The sequence below is a fragment of the Eulemur rufifrons genome, chromosome 15, assembly GCF_041146395.1.
Source record: "Eulemur rufifrons isolate Redbay chromosome 15, OSU_ERuf_1, whole genome shotgun sequence".
NCBI classification, from domain to species: domain Eukaryota; kingdom Metazoa; phylum Chordata; class Mammalia; order Primates; family Lemuridae; genus Eulemur; species Eulemur rufifrons.
The window spans coordinates 2,495,120-2,517,025 of NC_090997.1; the positions used below are offsets into that span (position 1 = coordinate 2,495,120).

Sequence of the window (21,906 nt, forward strand, 5' to 3'; positions counted from 1 at the left end):
CAGGAACTGAGCAAAGGAAACTGGGGGTGCTGACAGTGACACCATGCAGGTTAGACCTGGAAATCAGATACTGAAAGTACTTTGTAAACGACAAATCTCAAGAGAGGGCGAGCATGGCTTCGAGGCAGTTGTATGCAGGAAGGACTGAGCAAGGAGGGCTGGGGAGGCTGCACAGCAGCGATGATGATGCTACTAGGTACGCCACGGAAGCGTTGAGGGTTGGGGACCCACTGCATGGGGACAGTTCAGGTTGGGGGCTGAAGACCTGGTGGGGACAGAGATAGGAAGGGTTAAACTGGCTGTCTGGAGTTGGGGTTTCCCGAAGTCCAGCCCTCTGGGGCCTCTGCTCTCCCCACTACCAGCCGCTGGCTCCCTGGACACTTAGGAAGTCACACAAATAGCCAGATAGTAGAAAAAATATCTTTTTATTAATTATTAGGAATAATCCATTCATTTAATGTAGGGTATGTGTCGGGGAAGGGTAAGTACTGCCACATGGAAGAGGGGAACGTGCAAGAGGAAGTGGTGAGAAGGGGCATGGGTCCCCCACTTTCCACAAACTATAAACAGCAACATGAACACAGAGAATCACAAATAACAGGGTTATGTCTCCTCTCATCCCATTCTTCCAGAATGAGTCCCAGTATGGTCCCTAGAGGTGCCATGGCATCTGGAAGTTCTGGGCAGGAAGTGGGGTGCAGTGTGTGGCCTCAAAGTTGTGCAGATGCTTCCGAGCCTGAGGAAAGGGGCAGGACAGGTAGGTGCAGGGCATTGTAGGGAGCAGCAGCCTCTAGACACCCTCCCCATCCCCCTTGGAACCCACCACTCACTTTACAAAAGCTGCCACTTCCAATGTCCCCAAACCCCCTAGTGAGCCCTGGCCATTCAGACACCCTTCCATGCTTCCCACTCCTTAGCTCACCAAAAACAAAGCCAGCTGCCGCCGTCCATCTGTACTGATGTCCTCCCCTGCCGAAAGGAGGTGCTCAAATACAGGCCGTGCATCTGGGTTTTGATCCCCTTCCCGGGCTCCTCCCGTTCCCTCTCCTGTCCCAGGACCTCCTTACCCACACTCCAGGGGAAGTCAGGCCCGCGTTCCGCCTGGTAGGAGCGGAGGACGGACAGACACCAGTCCTCATCCACCTCCCATTGGCTGTAAACTGAGGCTGGTCAGGCAGAGAGAGCAGGGCCTGTCAGCACCTGGGCTTGCCAGGCCCCACCCAAAAGCCTCACCAGATCCCCTCCCTCTCACCTTCCTCCAGCTGTGAAGAGGCCTCCAACCACTGCCTCACCACCCGGAGACCCTCCTCGGCCATCACGCGGGGGTACCTACAGAGGGAGTGCCAGGACAGAAGGTCAGGACTGAATTCTCTTCACTCCTCATCCCTGAACTTTCCTCCCTCCTTCCTCGTGCTGGCATCAGTACCTATGTGTGTACCTGTGCCCCCCAGCACACACGCCCTGGCTCTCACCGATGCTGCAGGAGCTTCAGCAGAAGGTCATTGCCTCGGTTGGACATGACGTCCTCAGGAACCCTGAGGGTGAGAAGAATGTACCCTGGGGGGGTGAGGCTGGAGGCTGGGAAGGGTGTGGATACTGGGTTCCTGGTGGGCGGAGGTGGAGGGGCAAGTTCCTAGCCACCTCTGGGATGTGGGAAGGGCAGAGGCTCCCAGGCACTCACGTGGTGGTGATGATCTCATCCTTGGTTCTCCGGATCAGCAGCACAGGGCCCTGGTACCTTCAGAGGACAGAGCAGTGAGAGGGAGAGCTCAGAGGGAGACGGGTGACAACTGGCCCCCCCCCCCGCCCCCCCGCCATCCTGCACTGGCTAGCCCTTCACCTGGGGTAAGAATCAGAATATTTAAGAATGGGCATTGCTCAAAGTCTGACTCTGCTGGGAGACCCCTGCTGCACTAGGCATTAACCCTTCAGTTGCCAGATCATAAGGAGGTCCAGAGTCTTAGGGAACCTGGGAAGGCTTAGACCAGGTGGGTAGTGGCAGGGTCTCTTGGCGAATGGGGCACAGTGGCCATATCCCAACCTGCACCGTAGTACTAATTTCAGCGTATGAACACCCAGCAGAGCTGGAGGGTGGGTAGGAGATGCCAGACCCCGGCTGCCCCCACCTGCACAGCTGCTCCGCGTTGTTTAGATTGAGATGCTGCCTTACAGTCCTGGTCACCAGGCCCCCTAGAGTGGGATAAAGGTGAACGGACAGCAGACACAAAGCCTTTGCCCAACATAAAGGTCCCCACTGTTCACAGGGAGAGAAAACAGAGGCCCCCACACAAAGGAGTTCTCCTGCTTCTCAACAACGGGGTGACCTATTCCCACCCATGCAAAAGGGAACCACCTCCAGTCAGAACACTCCCAGTTCCAACCCAGCCCTTCCCTCGAAGAGGAAGTGTGGCAGCTGCACTTACTCCAGCTGTCCGGCATGACCTTCAAGGCCAGGGGAACCAGGTCATCGAAGGAGGCATCCAGGATCACAGCACTAACATCTGGGTAGGACATGGCTGCCCATGTGGCTGGTACCAGGACAGGGAAGAAGGATGAGGGCTACGAGGGGCTCCTCCCCTCCTCCCCACCACTCCTCCCCTCATCCCACTGACCCTACAGGTAAACCTATCCACCTACAATGGGTTTTTTTGTTTTATTTCCTCGAGACAGGGTCTCGCTCTGTTGCCCAGGCTAGAGTGCAGTGGTGTCATCATAGCTCACTGCAACTTCAAACTCCTGGGCTCAAGGGATGATCCTGCCTCAGCCTCCTGAATACCTGGGACTACAGGCATGCGCCCGGCCACTTTTTCTATTTTTTGTAGAGATGGTGTCTCGCTCTTGCTCAGGCTGGTCTTGAACTCCTGAGCTCAAGCAATCTTCCTGTCTCGGAGTGCTAGGATTACAAGCGTGAGCCACCGTGCCTGGGCAACTATGGGGTTTTTTTTGAGATGGGGACTCACTATGTTGCCCAGGCTGATCTCAAACTACTCTTCGCCTCAAGCAATCCCTCTACTATGTTATCCCCTGGTGTCTCCTTAACCCCCATGTCACTTGGCCAAGGCCCTATCTGGAGAGGTTGGAGCGAGAACACTAAAGCGCACTGAAGACAACAGGCAGGAGACATTCACTTTCCCTGATCTCCCCACAGCAGGACCGGGGTCTACTGTTCATTTTAATGATGGGGCCCAGGGTAGAAGGAGAGGTGAGGAGTATACAAATAGGGTACCTTCTTCCAGGCCTACTCAAAGATTCTACTTCCTCCCTCTTCTTAAGCCTCTGCCCCACTCTGGGGCCACCAGCGCATTTCCCCACCTTTGGGTCACGGACATGAATGTGTCTACAGTGGGGGGTGGGAGGGAGGCTAGTACCAGTGAAGCCACCGATGGACCAGGCGTAGATGACGATGTCCTGGGGCTGGAAGCCCAGACGGTGGATGGCAAACTGGACCACCACATCCATAGCATTGGCCTCATTCTGCGGGAACGGCACCCCCTGCAGGACAAAGGGCAAAGGCAGGAGTGGGTCAGCACCAAAAGCCTGGCTCGCCTGCCACCTGCGCCCTCCCAGGGGACCCTTCCTGCAGACACATGCAACAGACAGAGATGGTGTAGAAGGGTGGTGGAGGGGGCTGTTGTCTCCTGCAGACAGATGTTTACAATGAGATCCACCTCCTCCCCTCCCACCAACCCCACTATAAGGGGGGGGTGGCACCCCAGCCCCCAGAGCCCAGGCCACAGGTCGGAGGTTCCCACAGAAATGTACATCCCCCTTCATCCCTCTAGTGGCTGACCAGAGGGAGACAGGAATAATTCAGGAAAAGGAGGGGATTCCTGAGAGTCTCACCGTGCTTCCAGCAAAGCCTGGATGATTCCAGCCCAGGACTGAATACCCAGCTGTAATACAGGGGGAGGAGGGACTGAGACCTCTCTCCAGCCCTGGGGAAGGAACAGCCGAAGCCCCCCGCACCCCACCTCAGAGGCAAGTAACTCCAAGCCTTCCCAGAGTAGGGAGATGACACCAAAGGTGTCAGAAGAGAGAGCCATGCGGCTATGTGGGGGGCGTGTGTGTGGAGGGGGAGAGCCTACCTGATACCGTCAGGGGCATGGCAGGGGGAGGGATGTAAGGTTATCAAGGCAAAGGGGGAGTGGACCTTTCCCAAAGGTGAGAGACTCAAACCTCACCCAGGGAAAGTGGAGGCTGGGGGAGGTCAGAGCAGCGTGGGAGGTGGGGACATTCTGTCCCAAGGGGCGGAGATAGGAGGGCTGGGCCCTACCTTCCAGGGGTGTGGAGACGCAGCCCACCTCATAGAACCCTGCATTCCCCTCGCAGCAGATCACCTAGGAAGGAGGCAGGAAGGAAGGGCTGGGAGGGAGCCAAGTTGGGACTGAACGCCCTCTCTGGGCAGGGAGGACAACCTGTGGAGAGCTTCGCAGGCAAGAGGAAAAGGCAGGTTGCTGTTCTCTCCAAGGGGAATGGAACCCTCGCAATCCACATGGTGCGTAAGATGAGAAGCAAAGTGGCTACAAATGCTCAGCAAACTGGGCCCTCCGACGAGGATGACTCAGGCTGAATTGCTCAACCACCAGCCCAGTGTCCACCTCTCCTTGGAAGGCCACCAGGTGGGCATCTCTCAGTAATGGGACTATGGATATTTTTTCCCTTTATAGGTTTTCGGTCTGTTTTTCTGTGACTGTTTCTGTGGTGCGGTGTGCTGACTGCTTCCCTCTCCCTCCCTGGGACCGTCTCATGGTCACATGAGCTCTAATTCCAGGGTGCCCCACGTGGCAGCCCCAGATGGTGGAACTTGCATGAACACTCACAGCAGATGGGCAGAGCTAGGACTAGAACCCAGCTGCCTAGACTCCTGGCTTAGTGCTCTTTCCAGGGCTGCTGCATGGAGGTAGGAGATTTTGGAACCAGGCTGCCTGGCTCTACCACTTACCGTGGTAGCTTTTCTGTGCCTCAGTTTCATCACCTGTGAAACGGGCTAATTAAATAGTACCTATTTCTCAGGACTGTTGTGAGGATTAAATATATGCCTTGCATGTGGTAAGTGCCATCTAAGTGGTGACTATTGTGATTATTGTTTTGGTCCTTGAATGTCAATTCCTATTTCTTCATCTATTTCCCTACTGCAAGGGTTGTTTTCTACATCAAGAGGTCTTGAGGGTGGAGCTGGGAGACGGGCTTATCCCCATTTGTGGTTCCGTAGGGAAGATGCTATAAGACTGGGGTTCCAGAACCTCTACTGCCTTCCCCACAATCCACTTTTAGGCTCCCAGCCCCGTCTCACCAACTTCTGTCCCTGGGTCTCAGCTGTCCCTCGCCGGTCCACAAACATGGTGTCAATCTCGTTGCCATCACAGGCCAGCAGCTTTGCCCGGCGCCCGTTACACTGAGTGGAAGAGATGCAATGGCCAGGTTGGGAGGGGCGGGAGGCCATATCCCCAGCAGGGAGAAGGGCTGGCAGGCGGGGCAGGGGAGCCTCACCTCTTCCACCAACCGGGCCTGGCCCTGCAGCAGTACAGGCATGAGGGCCTTCTGGAGCAGGTACACAGAGCCCGGATACAGCATCCGGCGCCCCAGGGTGTGCGCCACCAGGTAGCTGTGGGGAACATAGGTTAACAAACCCTAACCCCAGTGGGGCCCGGGGACTGTGCTCAGGATGGCCCCAGTCCTGGCACTCACAGACTCTGGGACCTGCTTTGCCTTTGACTGTCTCAGCTTCACTTTCCTCTTTCAGGACTTAATTAAATAATATATGTACCAGGTTAGTATTTTTCAAACTTTTTGTTACTGTAAACTTTGTAAGATAAATATTTGATATTGTAGCCCAACACATACATATACATATGTATAAATTCTGAGAGTTTTATAATACTTTCTACATATAAATAACTAAAAGCAAAGTTATTACCAAATACGATTCTGTTAATATATAAATACAATGTTTTAAAAGTCCCCAAATAAATAATACTTTAAAAACATGATGGTTGTAGGCTGGGCGTGGTGGCTCACGCTTGTAACCCTAGCACTCTGGGAGGCCAAGGTGGGAGGACTGCTCGAGGTCAGGAGTTCAAGACCAGCCTGAGCAAGAGCAAGACCCCGTCTCTACTAAAAATAGAAAGAAATCAGCTGGACAACTAAAAATACATAGAAAAAATTAGCCGGCATGGTGGCACATGCCTGTAGTCCCAGCTACTTGGGAGGCTGAGACAGGAGGATTGCTTGAGCCCAGGAGTCTGAGGTTGCTGTGAGATAGGCTGACGCTATGGCACTCTAGCCCGGGCAACAGAATGAGAATCTGGCTCAAAAAAAAAAAAAAAGGTTGTAATTTACTAAGGTGATTTCAAGGTTCACTAAGGGGTCAAGATCTGTAGTTTGAAAGACATCAAACACCACAAACTCCACTGGGGCAGGGACTTGGCTGTTTTGTTCACTGTGATATGTCCAATGCCCACCACACAGTACATTCCCAGACCATGGCGCAGAGGAGGGACTTAATAAATATTTATTTGCCCTAAATATCTTGACTTAATCACTATACATTACGTGCATGTAACAAAATCTCACATGTACCCCATGTATTTATACAAACAAAAAATGAATCTAAAAAAATATTTACTGAACAAATGTTCTAATCTAAATGGGTAAGGTATGGTAGGTGCTGTTCCTAAAAGACAAGTAACCACTTCCAGTTAATCCTGAAGTGGGATTTTTTTCCCCCGGAACAGCACTGTACAACCCCATGCAGCATCCCCTCCAAAACCTCAGATGTGGCTTGCCCCCCGACAAACCACCGTCAATAACCAACCACTAAGTCCACCCCCTTCCTTGGTATTCTAGAACCTGCCTCCTTATTCCCAGAAATAGAAAATTCCCAGTGTCTGCTCCATTGTAAGATATAAATGGTTACCGTCATTACTTCTGACTTCAGCAGTGCCCACGACTGAGCTTTATTTGGGCTTTCCCATGTGCTCTCAGGCACCCAGGCAAGGAAGGGAGCCCTTCAGAGCATGACCCCATTTAATCTCCTCAGCAGAACTGAGGCACAGAGGGGCCAAGGAGGAATAACCAGGCAGCAGAGGGCCAGGATGGGTCCACAGCGGCCACTGGAGCCTGCTCCAGCTACAGGTCTGTGTTTCCTCCCCACCTCCAACCCCACGGCTCCCTCTCAGCCTCACTGAAGGAGCTTTTGTGTCAGGCAGACCTGTGTTCATCTCCCAGTTCTTCATTTACTACCTGTGAGACTCTGGACCTCTCTGCACCTCTTTTCTTCACACATAAATATGAATAAAAACTATTTTGCCACAAGTGACTTACACAAAGCATGCAGCATTAGCCCCGCTAACCGACAGTCATTTTACAATGGAGGGCCCCATCCCCGAGCCCTCAGCCCATGTCCCCTCCCTCCCAGCTGGCCTCTCCTCCCTGCCACTTCCCACCTGGTGATCTGACAAGGCAGCTTCTTAACCCGGTTGAGGAGGGTGTCTGCTGTCCCCCGGTGCAGGGGCTCTGGGCGAAGCAGGGCCACGCCCCGGTGGGAAGGGCCCCCTCGGGATTCCTTCCTGAGGAAGGGAAAGACACGGGCGGAAGGAGTCAGGAGCAGCGAGCTGGACATCTGAGGTCCAGAGAACAGTGGGGGCCTAGGAACGAGGAAATGGCGCTAGAAGGCTGGGACCTGAGAAGGGATGTAGGCAGGCGGGCAGGGCAGGGATTACCCAAGACGGTTCCAGGGGACCAGATAGAGCAAAAGAACTCGGGCCTCACCGGCTGCTGGGCTCCTCCCAGTGGAAGTCGACTGGCCAGCTCCTGAAGTCAAAGTTGTAGTTGGAGAGCTGCCTCTGAGGTGGGCAGGGAGCGAAAGCGGAGGGGAGGCAAAAGAGAATTGAGAACTGAGGGGAGGCACACCAACCCTCAGCACCCTCATCTAGGGACCTGGCCCCACGCATCACGGGGAGACTAAGCGGAAGTCAACACGCTCCCGGATCTCAGGTGGGAAAGCTCTAACATGACCAGGAAGTTGGGCAAGACAGAGTGCCCATCAATCAGGGCCTGCCTGCCCTCTTCCAAGCTAGGAACCCAACACTCTGCTCTTCCAAAAACCTAAGACTGACTCACCCCCAGGAGGGGCAGAGGTGCTGGTGTTCCTGCATGAGGGGATGGGGCTGGTCTTGCTCTCTTTCCCACCTGGATTCTTTACATGGGGCTGTCTTAGAGGCTCAGAAATCCCCCAGCAGATCACACTGCTGGTCCCAAGGTTGAGTGGGAGAGAGGAGGGAAGTCACGTCCAAGTGGGCTCCTTTGCACCTGGGGCCACCTCTTGGTTGAAACTCTGACTGTTCCGTCCTCACAACCACCTCCCTTCCGTGAACTCCTGCAGCCATGGGCCAGCTGCCTTCCAGACCATCTGTGCCTCCGGATACCCGCCGAGTCAGTCCACATGCTTTTTGAGGGCAGTGGGAGCTGTGTCTGCATACTTGGCTGTATTCCTTCTCCTAACCTCAGAACTCCCAGCACTCTATTTTGAGAGTTGTTTTTTATATTCTGTTACAGAAATTTTTTGACATTTCAAAAATAACTTGACTAAGAGAGCAATAGAAAAATTATACAAAAAGGTAAATGACAAAATAGAACAAAATGAAAAAAAGCACATTTCAGGCAGGCTTTGCTCAGACCTGCACTCAAATCCAGACTCAGCCACTTCCTTGCTCTGTGACTCAGCATGGGTCACTTAACCTCTTTTTGCCTCTGTTTCCTCAGATGTACAGAGGGTAATAATGCCACCACACGCGGCTGTTGTGAGGATTAGAAAGGACGGATGCAAAATGCCTCAGACAGCGGCGTGGTGTAGAGCATCATCACACAGCTCCATAAATGGTGGTGTGGAGTAACCAGTAATGCGATGATGGTGGTCACAGCTGTTTGATCCCAGAAACCCCCTCATAATAGTAAAGAGCTTTATGGGGCACCAAGAGCCCCTCCTCAAAGATAATCATACTCCAGCACCAACTGGCCTGGCACAACTCCCAGGACACTGAGCCCCGGCTTTTCTTCCTCCTGGCGCCACGCTGGGCTCCCAGGCGCAGGAGTGGACATACCTGTCCACCTTGTCTCATCCCCAAACAAACCTAGCATGGTGTTCAACACACACAACAAAAATAAACAAACATTTACAGAGCTGAGCTGCTGTGATAGAGAAACACTGTGGAATGTTTCTAAATTTAGCCAATACTTACAGGTGGAGGGTGGGAGGGACGATTATTCTAGGAGAATATTCCATTTGAAGTGGCAGGGAGGAAAAATGTCTTAGATGGACAGTTCACTTATGGAGGGGAAGGGGATACAGCAAAGTGCAAGCAAACACCAGTGTGGTGGGTGGCAAAACACACCTCCTGCTCCAGGCAGAGCCAGAGCCTGGTGCTCCGGGGCTGAGGAAGCTGCTAGTGGGCCCCTGTCTGGCACCTTTCCTAGAACCTCTCACCTTGTTTTCTGAAGACTGGTTCCGATGTGTCGCTTCCAAGATTGTGATAAACTGTCGGTACTGGGGGTTGGTCCAGCGGCCGATGCCTGGTAGAGGGAGGACAGGAAACAGCGTTAGGAAAACTGGGAAGCAGGATGTCTAGGTTTTAGGAAAAGAACTGGAGATGGGTTAGGAAAAGGCCCTGGAAGGAGCAGTGAGAAAAAAAGGAACCAAGGGCATAAGATGTGGGGAAATAGAGCTGAGCCAACCCCCTTCATCCACATCCAGCAACTGGTCACAGGATTCCCTGCCCTAGCTTCTTCAGTTTGTTTCTTTATAGACCATCAAATCTTCCATTTTCCAGAATGTTCATTCCTCAGTCTTCAAACATTATTGCACAACCTTACTGTTCCCCCTTGTGAACACTGGATTTAACTACTTGTCACCGCTACTCTTTTCCAAGGCTTGCTTTCTATCTCTCTTCTGTCTATTCCCTGTCCCCCAGTCCTTGCCATCTGGCTTCACAGTCTCTTGGTCTTTTTCTTTTTATTTTGAGACAGAGTCTCACTCTTGCCCGGGCTAGATAGAGTGCCATGGTATCCAGCTTGGCTCACAGCAACCTCAAACTCCTGGGCTCAAGCGATCCTCCTGTCTCAGCCTTCCTAGTAGCTAGGACTACAGGCATGGGCCACCATGCCCGGCTAATTTTTTCTATATATTTTTAGTTGTTCAGCTGATTTCTTTCTATTTTTAGTAGAGATGGAGTCTCGCTCTTGCTCAGGCTGGTCTCGAACTCCTGACCTCGAGCAATCCTCCCACCTCGGCCTCCCAGAGCGCTAGGATTACAGGCGTCAGCTATCATGCCCGGCCTCTTGCTCTTGCCCATAATTACCCCCTCACTGAATCCAACTACCCTGCCTCTGTCCTCATTCTCTTCAACTGCTCCACTCTTCCCGCCCAAAACGACTTCTTCCACCTCTTCCTGGACCCATCCCTGCCTCCTTTCAACTCCTCAACTGCTCCTCTCCTGCCTCCTTTCTCCTGGCCTCTTTCAAACAGAAGCAGTTCTCAAAGATGACTCCTTTCTCACTTCACTTGCCCCCTCAGTGACTGCATCTGCTCTCCCACTTCTCCCCCCATTAACCTGGCAGGTCTCATGTGCCAGGCACCATCCTACACACAGGAGACCCAGCAGGAAATGAGACACACAGCTCTGACCCTCAGAGAGTTGGCATTCTGGCTGGGGGTGAGGTGGGGCTGGGAAAAGACAATAAACAAGTAAACAAGAAAATTTCAGAGAGGGATAAGTGCTACAAAGAAAATAAAACCAGAATGAACTAGAACTCTATGTCTCAAGGGCAGTCCTCCAAAATGATATGATAATGAATGAAGCAAGCAGTGGAATGATTTGTAGGCAGCAATGCCATTTATGCCAAAAATGCAAAAGGTACAAAATAACACTACATATTATTTATAGATACTTACTATATTCTGCAGATTCTAAGATGCATATTTTTTAAACACTTGAAAACTCTGAAAATAGCCTGCATTTTATAATTGATGGCAGCTTAGATTTCGTGAAATGAGATATATATTTCATAAAAGTCTAAAAATGTGGACCAATGGCCGGGCGCGGTGGCTCACGCCTGTAATCCTAGCACTCTGGGAGGCCGAGGCGGGTGGATTGCTCAAGGTCAGGAGTTCGAGACCAGCCTGAGCGAGACCCCGTCTCTACTAAAAATGGAAAGACATTATATGGACAACTAAAAATCTATATAGAAAAAATTAGCCGGGCATAGTGGCGCATGCCTGTAGTCCCAGCTACTCGGGAGGCTGAGGCAGTAGGATCGCTTAAGCCGAGGAGTCTGAGGTTGCTGTGAGCTAAGCTGACGCCACGGCACTCACTCTAGCCTGGGCAACAAAGTGAGACTCTGTCTCAACAAAAAAAAAAAAAAAATGTGGACCAGAAAAAAAAAAAAAAAACACCAGATGACTATAGTTACTTCTGGGGAAAGAGGAAGATGGGACTGGGAGGATTCTAATCGGAACTCAGACTCTATCTGTAATGCTTTAGTATTTTATTGACAAAGAAATATTGGAAGCAAATATCATAAAACATAAGCATTTTAGTTCCTTTTGATATTGTGTTCTCTTTTATATATTTCTTTCTAAATTAAAAATAAAAAATTAAGACAAAACCGAGTAGTGGGACCTGCTTCTGGACAGGTGGTCAGGGAAGGCCTCTCTGAGGATGGAGCCAGCCCCGCGCAGAACAGGGGCAGAGCACCCCCAACAGGAGGTCCTCCCCCCAACTGGGCCCAGCTGTAGCCAACCAGCCCCATCCAGCCCCAACTCCCTCATGCCCTTCTCTAAGCACCCCCTCACTTGGTTGTCATCATATGCCCCCACCACGGGTCAAGGATTCATTTTCCCTCTATTTTTTCAAATTGTGAGATATATGTATATAAAACATACATTCAGTTTACAAAATACAAAGCAAACATTTATGTGACTATCACCCAGGTCAAGAAAGAGAACAAAGCCACTTCCCACCAGGAGTCTCCCCGTGCCATACTGCCCCACCCCAGGTAATCGCTCTCTGACTTTTAAGATAACCATGCCTCTGTTTTTTTAGTATTTACCTCATACATATACATCCCTTTTAAACTTTATGTAAGTGAAACAAACTGCAGAAATCATCTTGTGGTCAACTTCTTCCATTTAACACTATGTTTGTGAGATTCAGCTACATCGGTGAGTGTAATTATAATTTGTTCATTTGCATTGCTGTACAGTGTTCTGTTGGACAACACATAACATATTTATCCATCCTATAATTGATGGCCATCGGATTTGTTTCCAGTTTAGGATTATTACAGTATTGTATGCTGTATTCTTGTACATATACATTGTTTATATATGCACAAGAATTTTTCTCTTGTGTTTGTGTGTATATATATCTCTTTTTTTTTTTTGAGCCAGAGTCTCACTCTGTTGCCCAGGCTAGAGTGAGTGCCGTGGCGTCAGCCTCGCTCACAGCAACCTCAAACTCCTGAGCTCAAGGGATCCTCCTGTCTCAGCCTCTCGAGTAGCTGGGACTACAGGCATGTGCCACCATGCCCGGCTAATTTTTTCTATATATATTTTTAGCTGTCCATATAATTTCTTTCTATTTTTAGTAGAGATGGGGTCTCGCTCTTGCTCAGGCTTGTCTCGAACTCCTGAGCTCAAACGATCCGCCCACCTCGGCCTCCCAGAGTGCTAGGATTACAGGCGTGAGCCACCGCGCCCGGCCTATATCTTATATATATATATATATATATATATATATGTGGAATTGTTACAACTTATATACATCTTTTCTAGATAATAGTAAACTTTTCTATTATTTTTCATGTTTTCTATTATTCATATTTTTATTCATATTATATTATTATTTTTTCTATTGTTCATATTTCTATTATTTTTTCATATTTATAATCCAGGCCTTTTAAGGAAAAGATCATGCCTTTCCACCTACCTCGGAGGCAGGCCACGCCTGCCAGTAGAAGCAGCAATGTCCCAGCATAGTGAGAAAACGGCACCACTTTGGACAAACTCAGGTAACCTGGGAGGAGAAAGGGACGACGTGAGATGTTCTCCACGGTGCCCCATGGCTCTTGCCAGTTCAGCCCAGACCTCCACCCCACACCCTAAGAGGAATAAGATGCCTGATGGAAGAGGGCGGCCAAGCCATCCTCACAGGTCCCCTTTCCTCTTTAGGGAGCTGGCTTATCTGCCAACAACCTGCCCATTTCCTGCCCCGCCACCTTTGAAACCACACTGACCTTTCCTGTACAAGTAGAAGAAGGCGAAGGGAGAGGAGTAATAAGAGATGGACCAGAAGACCGAAGCCTGCAGCAGAGAGACGGGGACAGCCAATCAATACACACACATACATGCACACGTGCATGCACACTGCTCTGCCATCTCCGGGCCTCGGCTCTGAGCAAGGTGGATAACCTGAGGGATATCATACTGAGTATCTATTCTGTGCAGGACATCATGCACACAGTAGGTACTCAATATTTGTTGAAAAATACTGTGTGAGAGTGTAACAGAGGCTGGGAAAACTAGGTACAGGTTCTATTTTCTTCCTCTAACCATTTCCAGACGTAAATCTATCTATCACATTTTAAGGCCAGTCATTTCTCTCTGTCTACTCAAGTCAATCAAGCCTTTTCAATCGGCCCTGCTCAGACAGCCTCTGGCCTGGTCCCCAAGAGATGCGCAAACGTCACCATAGGAACCCTGCCAGAGAGAACAGCTGTCTCTGCAGCCAAAGAGGTTAGTTGCCAGGGAGGATAGGTCACTGGGGACTGTAGGACTTAGCACCTGCAGATGGTCCCAAGAGTAAACATGTTTTTGTCATGGCTCAGGCTACCACAGAGAAAGTGCCACATAGCAAAGGGGAGTGCCAAGTATGCACGCTTGAGAGCATGTCTGTGTGTGTGTATGTGTCGGAGAGCACTGCTGCAGAGCCCAGAGCATCCCCCACCCGCAGAGGCACTGCCTGCTCCCAGGGTAGGCAGGAGTAGGTTCAAGAGGGAAGCTGGGTCTGAATAGGTGCAGTGAGTCTCAGATGCCAGGGTAGACGTACCAGCGCCAGGATGCTGTCGGCATGTTTCTCCAGGGCACGGGGCTGATAGTACGTATCCTGCCAAAACAGATGGCCTCATTAAGGACCCTGCACAGTGACAGGATCCCCCCCATCTTCCCTTTCAGAAGCTATGGTGTGTGTCCTCCGGTTCCAGCCTCCTTGGGACATCCCTAACCCCCACAGAAGCCCCTCTTCCTCACCTTCACCCTGAACATAATTTCCCACCCTGGCCATGAGAACAAACATAGGGAGCTGGATTTGAAGGCAAAAGTGAAAGCAGCATTGGACAACTTTTGATCCTTTTCCACAACCCAGTTTCACACGGACTGTGGGAGGGTGCATATGGGGAAAAGGGTTAGAGAAGAAAGGAAAACACCATGACAATTCTACGAGGGAAAGAAGAACATGAGAAATAAGAGTAGTTGGTTGACTAAGGAAGAGAATGTGGCTAGGAGTGGGCAGTTCGCAGGGGACAGTAAGCATAATTTGAGACTACCGATAAAAAGGAAAAGAATGTTTAGCGGAACAGCCTATCACCACCCCCAGCTTTCATGAATACAATGACCCTGGGGTTTCCAGGCTAGTTTGCGGGGAGAGGGTGAGGGGAGGGCCAATACATGATCTGTAGAAGTCATTCTGAAATTCAAGGCCAGGGTACAGAAAAGATAAAAAAAAAAAAAAAAAAAAAAAAAAAAAACAACGGAGCAAGGGAGGCACCGAGGGAGAAATTGGGAGTTTGACGGCAAAATCTGCCAGCTCCCCAATCCGCGCAGGGTCTTTTCCAGGACTTAAGACTCAACTGGGACCGGCATGAACCACGACAGACAGGGTAGGGGGGATGCGGAGAGGAAATGGCAAGGAGTGGTAATCAGAGTGAGAAAACGGTGCTCAAACAGCGATAAAGAAAGGAGGCGGCCAGTCCATAGGCGTGACTTTACCACACGAAGCACAAAGAGCGCAGACTTTGCGGACAACTGCCTTGATGACCAGGCTCCTCTCATTTCCAATAATGGGCACTTCTGGGGAGCAAAGGCCGTCGACTGTACCATCTTCTTGATCAGGGGGAAACTCGACTCACCCAGGAGCTGGAAGGGGGGCTAGTGACTGAGGTTGGAGCCTCAGGGACGCCGGACGGGCCCCTTTCAGAGTCCCTCTCCCGGTAGATTTTGTAGAGCCGGGGGCCTAGGACGCAGCTCAGCAGCTTCGCCATGGCCCCGGCTCGGGCCGCTGCTCTCCCAGCAGCCGGGCCCCCGCCGGCCCCGCCCTCCCGGTCTCTGAGGTGCTGCGTGCCCTTGACGCCAGCACGTCCCGGCCCCGCCTCGGGGCGAGTCGGAAGGCTTTTTCAGCGTGTCTTGCAAAGGGTCTCGCGCAGTCGGGCCTACGGGTACCCCAATGGTCCAAACTTAATCGGAGGCGTTTGGAACTCAGAGAGGGAAATTATCAATTCAATCATTTTTTCCTTCCCTTAATATCGGCAGACTCTCGAGCGACTGTGGAAAGAAGGGGTAAGATTAGGAGCACTTAACACAAAAGATAAGGTATGTCGGATTATATCTAACACAAGAAATGCAAGATTTTATAAAAAAGCTAGAAAAAGTTATTGCAAGACGTAAACTAAGGCTTGAGTAAACAGAGCTACGCAATTGTCATGGATAAGAAAACTCAGCATATTAAGATACGCGGCATATTTGTAAAAAGAAAATGAATGAATTATCGCTCTTAAGCATAGACAAATCTCAAAACCATAATGTTGAGTGGAAAAAAAAACCACAGAAGAATACGTACAACATGATACCATTGTGTTAATTCAAAAACACATAAAATTTAATGATAAAGTGAAAGAGAAAGAGCAAAATCAGAATAGTTACAGCATAGAGGATCTTTGACTAAAATGGGAATATTCTATTTCTTAATACATATTACAGATTTGTTTTATTTTTCTTTGCACCTTACACCTACGTATAAACTATAGCTTTTTATTTGAGTAAACACATATCTAGAAAGTGCACCAGTTGAATATACCCATGTAATCAGCACCAGATCTAGAGATCATTGCTGCATCTAGAAAATCCGCTCTGCATTCCTCCCAGTCACTACCCCGTCCCCAAGAGTAACCAGTGTCCTAACTGCTCATCCCACACATTGGTTTTATCTGTTTTTGTACCTCATAGAAGTAGAATCATACAATCCATCTCCTTCATGTCTGGTTGCTTTTACTCTCATTATGTTTGTGAGATTCAACCTTGTTGCAGATCACTGGGTTTATTCATTCTCATTGCTGTCCAGTGTTCCATTGTGTGAATTTCCCACATTTTATTTATCCATTATAGAGTTGTACATCATATATAGTTTTTGGTATGTATGGAATATTTCCTCAAAGATAATTTTATAAATAAACAACACATTAAAGCCATGAGAACTTTCCCTCAAATAGGTTAAAAAAAAAACAAAACCTTGGTCCCCTAAAGTCTAGGGGAAAAAAATTTTTTTTAAATAAAAAAAAAGCCATGAAAACTATATGAAGATTTGCCTTAATAGTTCCACCATTCACAGGGATGAATCAGTGAATTCCTTCTCCTTGAGTAATAAATTAATACACTCATCAGGGGTTCAGGAGAGATGTGTGGTATGCCAGGCAACCACAAGGAAAGTCATTCCAAATCTTTTTTGGAGCACTGACTGGATACACAGTCTTGCACTGAGTTCCATGGAGAGCAACACAAACATTCAGTTTCTTTGCTCATGACTGACATCTCTTAGGACTGAAAGACCTCAGAATGTATGTACTTCCAGACTGACAGGAGGCAGACAGCTGAGACCCCTTCTACACAGGCATTTTATCATGGAAAATCTTTTTTTTTTTTTTTTTTTTTAGACTAGTCAAGTGCAGTAGTGAGAAGGGGAAGCATGGAAAATCTTTTTAATTATTTGTTTTTATTTATTTATTTTGAGACAGAGTCTCATTTTCTAACCAGGGCTAGAATGCCCTGGCTGATGCCTAGCTCACAGCAACCTCAAACTCTTGGGCTCAAGCAATCCTCCTGCCTCAGCCTCCCCAGTAGCTGGGACTACAGGCATGTGCCACCATGCCTGGCTAATTTTTTCTATTTTTAGTAGAGACAGGTCTCGCTCTTGCTCAGGCTGGTCTCAAACTCCTGACCTGAAGCCATCCTCCTGCCTCAGCCTCCCAGAGTGCTGGGATTTCAGGCATGAGCCACCATGCCTGGCCCATGGAAAATCTTTGATCTGAGTCCGTCAGCTGACGTGGAGTCAGAGGAGTGAGGAGGTCATCTTCAGAGTGTCCTAACTGGGTCTTTTTCCCCCAGGACAGAAAGGTGATGGTCACTTTTCCCCCAGTAGACATGCAGCTGGGCTTTATCTCCCCAGCAGTCCCATGCCCTCCAGAGGCCCATGTCACTCTAAACCACGGAGTGTGTGCCTTTATCTGGGCTCTGTTTCCTCCCTGGGGAACACCAGGTCTTGGAACAAGAGAACTTCTCAGGCTCTCCCCATGGCAGTCTTATTCCTCCTCCTGCTGTTCCTATGTGGAACCCCCCAGGCTGCTGTAGGTAAGGAGCAAGAGGTAGGGAATTCTTCAGCTATTGGCGAGGTTGGGGAGGAACTGCTGTTCTTTCTCCTAGAGGCCTGGGAAAGGCATCTGATTCAAGAAGATAGATTGACCACAGCTGACCTCCCCCTGCCTTGGATACTGGGGAAGACCCCGAGGCAATGAGGGTCCAGGTCATGTACAGTTTCCTTTAGAAAATAAGACCAGATGAGTAAATGCTTCCAGAAAAGGAGAAATGAGAGCAAGAGATACAGGCATTTACCAACTATTCCAGCCTTTTCTCTCTTGCCCTCAGATCTTCTCACTGGCTAGGGGAAAGGGAGGAAAGCCCTTTATGCTCTTCTCTCCACTTCTCTTTTTGTAGCTGTCACTTGAGAAATATGCTCAACAGCCAGGCTACTGCTAGAAGGGGAGTAAGCCAGAGGTTGAAGGTCAAGTGGGGAATCATTGATCTGATAGAAGTCTCTGACCTCACATAACCCTCTTCTCACAGACAACATCCGGGCCATCTATGTGGCCTTGGGGGAAGCAATGGAGCTGCCATGTCCCTCACCACCCACTCTACATGGGGACGAACTCCTGTCTTGGTTCCACAGCCCTGTAGCAGGTTCCTTCACCACCTTGGTGGCCCAAGTCCACGTGGCCAGGCCAGCCTCAGACCCTGGGAAACCTGGAAGGGAATCCAGGCTCAAATTGCTGGGGAACTATTCTTTGTGGCTTGAGGGGTCCAAGGAGGGAGATGCCGGCAGGTACTGGTGCACAGTGCTGGGTCAGCACCACAACTACCAGAATTGGAGGGTGTATGACATCTCTGTGCTCAGAGGTGAGTGGGGGCATGCAGACCAGGGCAGCCACTGGGGACCAGAAAGTCCAGGCAAAGAACTGAGGGGTCCCTCTCTTCCCACAGGATCCCAGTTATCTGCGAGGGCTGCAGACGGATCTCCCTGCTCTGTCCTCCTGTGCTCTGTGGTCCCCAGCAGACGCCTGGACTCTGTGACCTGGCAGGAGGGGAGGGGTCCTGTGAGAGGCCGTGTTCAGTCGTTCTGGGGTGATGGGGCTGCCTTGCTCTTGGTGTGTCCTGGAGAGGGGCTTCCTGAGCCCAGGGGCCGCAGACCAAGAACCATCCGCTGCCTCATGCCTCACAACAAAGGGGTCAGCTTTAGCCTGGCAGGTAAACTGAGAGAGGAGATGGGAAGGGATGTTGCCTGCAGCACATCCCTCACCTGCTAGCTAGGAGAGCAGGTGAGGTAGGAAGCAGATCTGGCCAGGCGGGGGGTGACTTCTGGTGGAGCAGACCATTTCCTGTAGGAACAAGGCTTTTTTCTCATTGATCAAGTTCATAACAGAGAAGGGGGTTGGCTAAGCCAGCTCTCTGGTAGACTAGACCAGTAGCCAAGAGGTATATTCTTGTGGAATATACCATTGTTTAGAAATAGGCTAATCTATGATTCTTGTGGAATATCCCATAGCAGAGAGGAAGAAAATAAGAATTATTGCTGTGGGAGTTGTCTTTTGAAGAAAGGATATATGCGTGTTACCACGGCCCATTGCTAGTGAAGGCAGGAAGTGAACAAATATAATTGTTTAGCAATAAAGATACCATTAGACAGAGAAAGAATGCTGTTGGGTATAGAATAACCCATTTACAAAGCAGGAGGGAGGAGTCAATGGCAAAGGCCAGTGAATGGACAGTGCCTGGGCCTTGTTGCCATCTACATCCTCACCCCCTCCTGTGGCGCCTGGCACGTGCTTATAGAGTGAACAAGAGGAAGAATGAGTGAGGCATGAGGGAAGCGCAGCCATGGCTGGTGGGCTGCTCTGAGTTAGCTGCCTGTGTGGGCAGGGGCATTGCCATTTCTATGGACATTGGCTCATGGGATCAGGGCAAAGTGGGGGCGGATACTGGGAGCAGGGAAGCCCATGAAGTCTCCGGTTGGAAGAGCCCACCAGGCTATGGGGGAAGCCTCTCTTTGGGGACAGACAGGCCCTTTCACTGTCTCCCTCCCTATCCCTCTGGTGTCGCCCTTACTGCAGCTTCTCCCACCCTCTGTGCCCCTTCCACGGGCTGGGATGTGCCCTGGATCCTGCTGCTGCTGCTCACAGTGGGCCAGGGGGTTGCCGTCCTGGCCCTCAGCATCGTGCTCTGGAGTCGGAGGGCCCGGGGGGCTCCCAGCCGAGGTGAGGCCCTCCCTCCCAGATGGAAGAGAAGGGCACATGGGTGTGAGGCAAAGAGCTGGGCTCCCATCTTGCCTCTGTACCCTGTCTTCTCTAGAGGAGGGGTGGTGAGGAATATGGCTCTGAGCTGTCTGGTGACTTCTCTTCTGTATCCCATGTGGCTCCTTCTCCCCAGATGCCTCGATTCCTCAGTTCAAGCCTGAAATCCAGGTCTATGAGAACATCCATTTGGCCCGTCTCAGGTGAGGAACACCTAGGGGGCCTGGGAAGGGAGAGAAGACACTGGGATTGGGTTGGGATGGGACCCTGTTCCTGAGGAGGTAGGGAATAGAGGTGTCCTTAATCTGTCTCTCTTCTTCACAAACCCCACAGCCCACCTGCCCACAAGACCAGGTGATCTCAGTGACATCTCCTGCTGGGAAGTGTGACCTGCTATCTCCCGGGCCATCTGGCACCTGAAGGAGTCCCTGAAAACCTTGGCAGGGTGGGGGCACTGAGAGTGCAACTTCCCGGTCCAGCCACCACCCCAGGCTGTATGGGGTGGGGTGGGAGACTGAAGGAAAGGAAGAGCATTATTCTGTGATGTCACCTACAAAACGGTGTGGTCTCCTGTCTTGTAGTAGCCAGCAGAGGGGTGGCCATGAGCACACAGCACTGTGGGATTAAGGGGGCCTGAGTCTACAGGTGGGAGTGAGGAGGGGTGAGGGTAGGCAGGGGGGAGACAAGAATCTAGAGGCTTGGGCAATGGTGGGGAGACAGTCAGAGGGGAACCTAAGGACAAATGGGAGAAACTGAGGAAGACAGAAGGGAAGATACTCAAGTCAGAGTCAGAGGAAAGAGATGGGCAGAGAGATAGGGAAAAACAGAAGCTCGAAGTGGGAGGATTGAGGGATGCGGAGAATGGGAAGAAGACTCAGCTCGCCTCCAAATTAAGCCAGACCCCTGATACCCATGTCTCATCCTCACAAAGAAGAGAATTCCAGCAGGAACAAGCACCTTTAATCAGCCCCCAGACTTCCTCAGATGGAAGGGGAGGAAACTGAGTCAGGATGGGGGAGCCTGTGCTCTGCTCCCACCTCGGGGCAGCCTCCTTATCCTGGGCGCACACACTTCCCTGTGGCACTCCACTGTGGCATTTGGAGCAGTGGGACTTATCACCAGGATGGCACCTCCTCCCTGCCACCCCAGCAGTCACACCCTATCTCCCTGGGCAGAGGCAGTGTCTACACAGGCTGGCAGGTGGGATTCTCCCCTGGGGCATGTTATTGGGCCAGGGCCATGTTAGGATGCCTGTGAACGTGGACAAGTCTGGGCCAGCCGCACAGGGGAGGACATTGGTGTCCCAACTTGGCCATCCCCAGTTTCAGGCAGAAATGAGCTGAGCTCATAACCACTCCCTCACAAGCAGCTCCCCCAGGTGCCCTTCTGTGTCTCTGTTCAAGCTTGGACCTCACTGGAGAAAAGCTCTCTTGGAAATCTCACCTAGAGCCTTCACGCTGCAGTGGCTTAAACTAAGCCATTGGCAAGAAGGAGGATGCGAATGACACAGATAGAGAATGAGGAGAACATTATGGTTCAGGTCCCAGCCCCAGCCCAACCCACCACACAGCTATAGTTCGCTCGTAGAGCACACCCCCCCCCACACACTGCAGCATTACCGGACTCCCAAATGGCCCTCTTATTAAATGTACTCTTCATAGTTCCCGAAGTCCTCCTCCCTGAGTTTCCGACCCTACCGAATTAATCTTTCCTAGCAAGACCCTCCCCCTCACCATACCTGGTGCTCCTTCAATCAGCTCCATCAAAATGCCAGGGACCTGGGGCTCACAGAAGCCATCAGCACTGATGTCTAGAAAAGACAAAAGACCCAGAATAGGTGTTCTTATGAGGCTGGACTCTGGCCAGGTGCCTGTGGGGGTTGGAGAATGCCCGTAGGATTCAGGTCTTGGCAGGGGTCTGCAAAGATGTTGGGCCCAGGGATCTGAGGTTTCCATACAAAATCACATTCTTGAGCATGTCTCAAAAGTGTCTGTGCAGGTGTTTCCAGGGCCACAGTGATGG

General features: G+C 50.7%; 2 protein-coding genes across 3 annotated transcripts; one reads left to right on the forward strand and one right to left on the reverse strand.

Annotated features, from left to right (window-relative positions):
* Window positions 1–404: 404 nt before the first annotated feature.
* Window positions 405–15,354, reverse strand: ABHD16A (abhydrolase domain containing 16A, phospholipase). 2 transcript variants are annotated; one of them, XM_069487305.1, is made up of 20 exons: window positions 15,181–15,354; window positions 14,103–14,159; window positions 13,291–13,357; window positions 12,984–13,070; window positions 9,485–9,570; window positions 7,771–7,844; window positions 7,446–7,568; window positions 5,491–5,605; window positions 5,294–5,395; window positions 4,274–4,337; window positions 3,844–3,893; window positions 3,369–3,492; window positions 2,424–2,528; window positions 2,127–2,190; window positions 1,682–1,738; window positions 1,473–1,535; window positions 1,253–1,329; window positions 1,068–1,166; window positions 923–969; window positions 405–736 (listed from the first exon to the last, which is right to left on the reverse strand). In XM_069487305.1, the coding sequence occupies exons 1-20, from the start codon at window positions 15,310–15,312 to the stop codon at window positions 653–655; spliced, it is 1,677 nt and encodes a 558-aa protein (XP_069343406.1). In that variant the 5' UTR covers window positions 15,313–15,354; the 3' UTR covers window positions 405–652. The 2 variants fall into 2 exon arrangements, with proteins under 2 accessions (XP_069343406.1, XP_069343407.1); XM_069487306.1 differs by lacking the exon at window positions 15,181–15,354 and adding an exon at window positions 15,041–15,170 and having other exon boundaries at window positions 459–736.
* Window positions 15,355–17,613: 2,259 nt separating this feature from the next.
* Window positions 17,614–20,278, forward strand: LY6G6F (lymphocyte antigen 6 family member G6F). Its single transcript, XM_069488509.1, has 6 exons — window positions 17,614–17,671; window positions 18,164–18,493; window positions 18,578–18,841; window positions 19,705–19,848; window positions 20,021–20,087; window positions 20,218–20,278. The coding sequence occupies exons 1-6, from the start codon at window positions 17,614–17,616 to the stop codon at window positions 20,240–20,242; spliced, it is 888 nt and encodes a 295-aa protein (XP_069344610.1). The 3' UTR covers window positions 20,243–20,278.
* Window positions 20,279–21,906: the final 1,628 nt, after the last annotated feature.

What these genes read in the sequence shown, in the direction of transcription:
- ABHD16A (XM_069487305.1), bottom strand. Translation starts at nt 15,312, where the DNA reads ATGGCGAAGCTGCTGAGCTGCGTCCTAGGCCCCCGGCTCTACAAAATC. An exon ending in TGGGAGGAGCCCAGCAGCCG is followed by an intron (nt 7,569 to 7,770) that starts GTGAGGCCCGAG and finishes TCCCTTCCTCAG; the next exon opens with GAAGGAATCCCGAGGGGGCC. An exon ending in CGTCTCCACACCCCTGGAAG is followed by an intron (nt 3,894 to 4,273) that starts GTAGGGCCCAGC and finishes CCTGTATTACAG; the next exon opens with CTGGGTATTCAGTCCTGGGC.
- LY6G6F (XM_069488509.1), top strand. Translation starts at nt 17,614, where the DNA reads ATGGCAGTCTTATTCCTCCTCCTGCTGTTCCTATGTGGAACCCCCCAG. An exon ending in AACCCCCCAGGCTGCTGTAG is followed by an intron (nt 17,672 to 18,163) that starts GTAAGGAGCAAG and finishes CTCTTCTCACAG; the next exon opens with ACAACATCCGGGCCATCTAT. An exon ending in ATCCATTTGGCCCGTCTCAG is followed by an intron (nt 20,088 to 20,217) that starts GTGAGGAACACC and finishes CAAACCCCACAG; the next exon opens with CCCACCTGCCCACAAGACCA.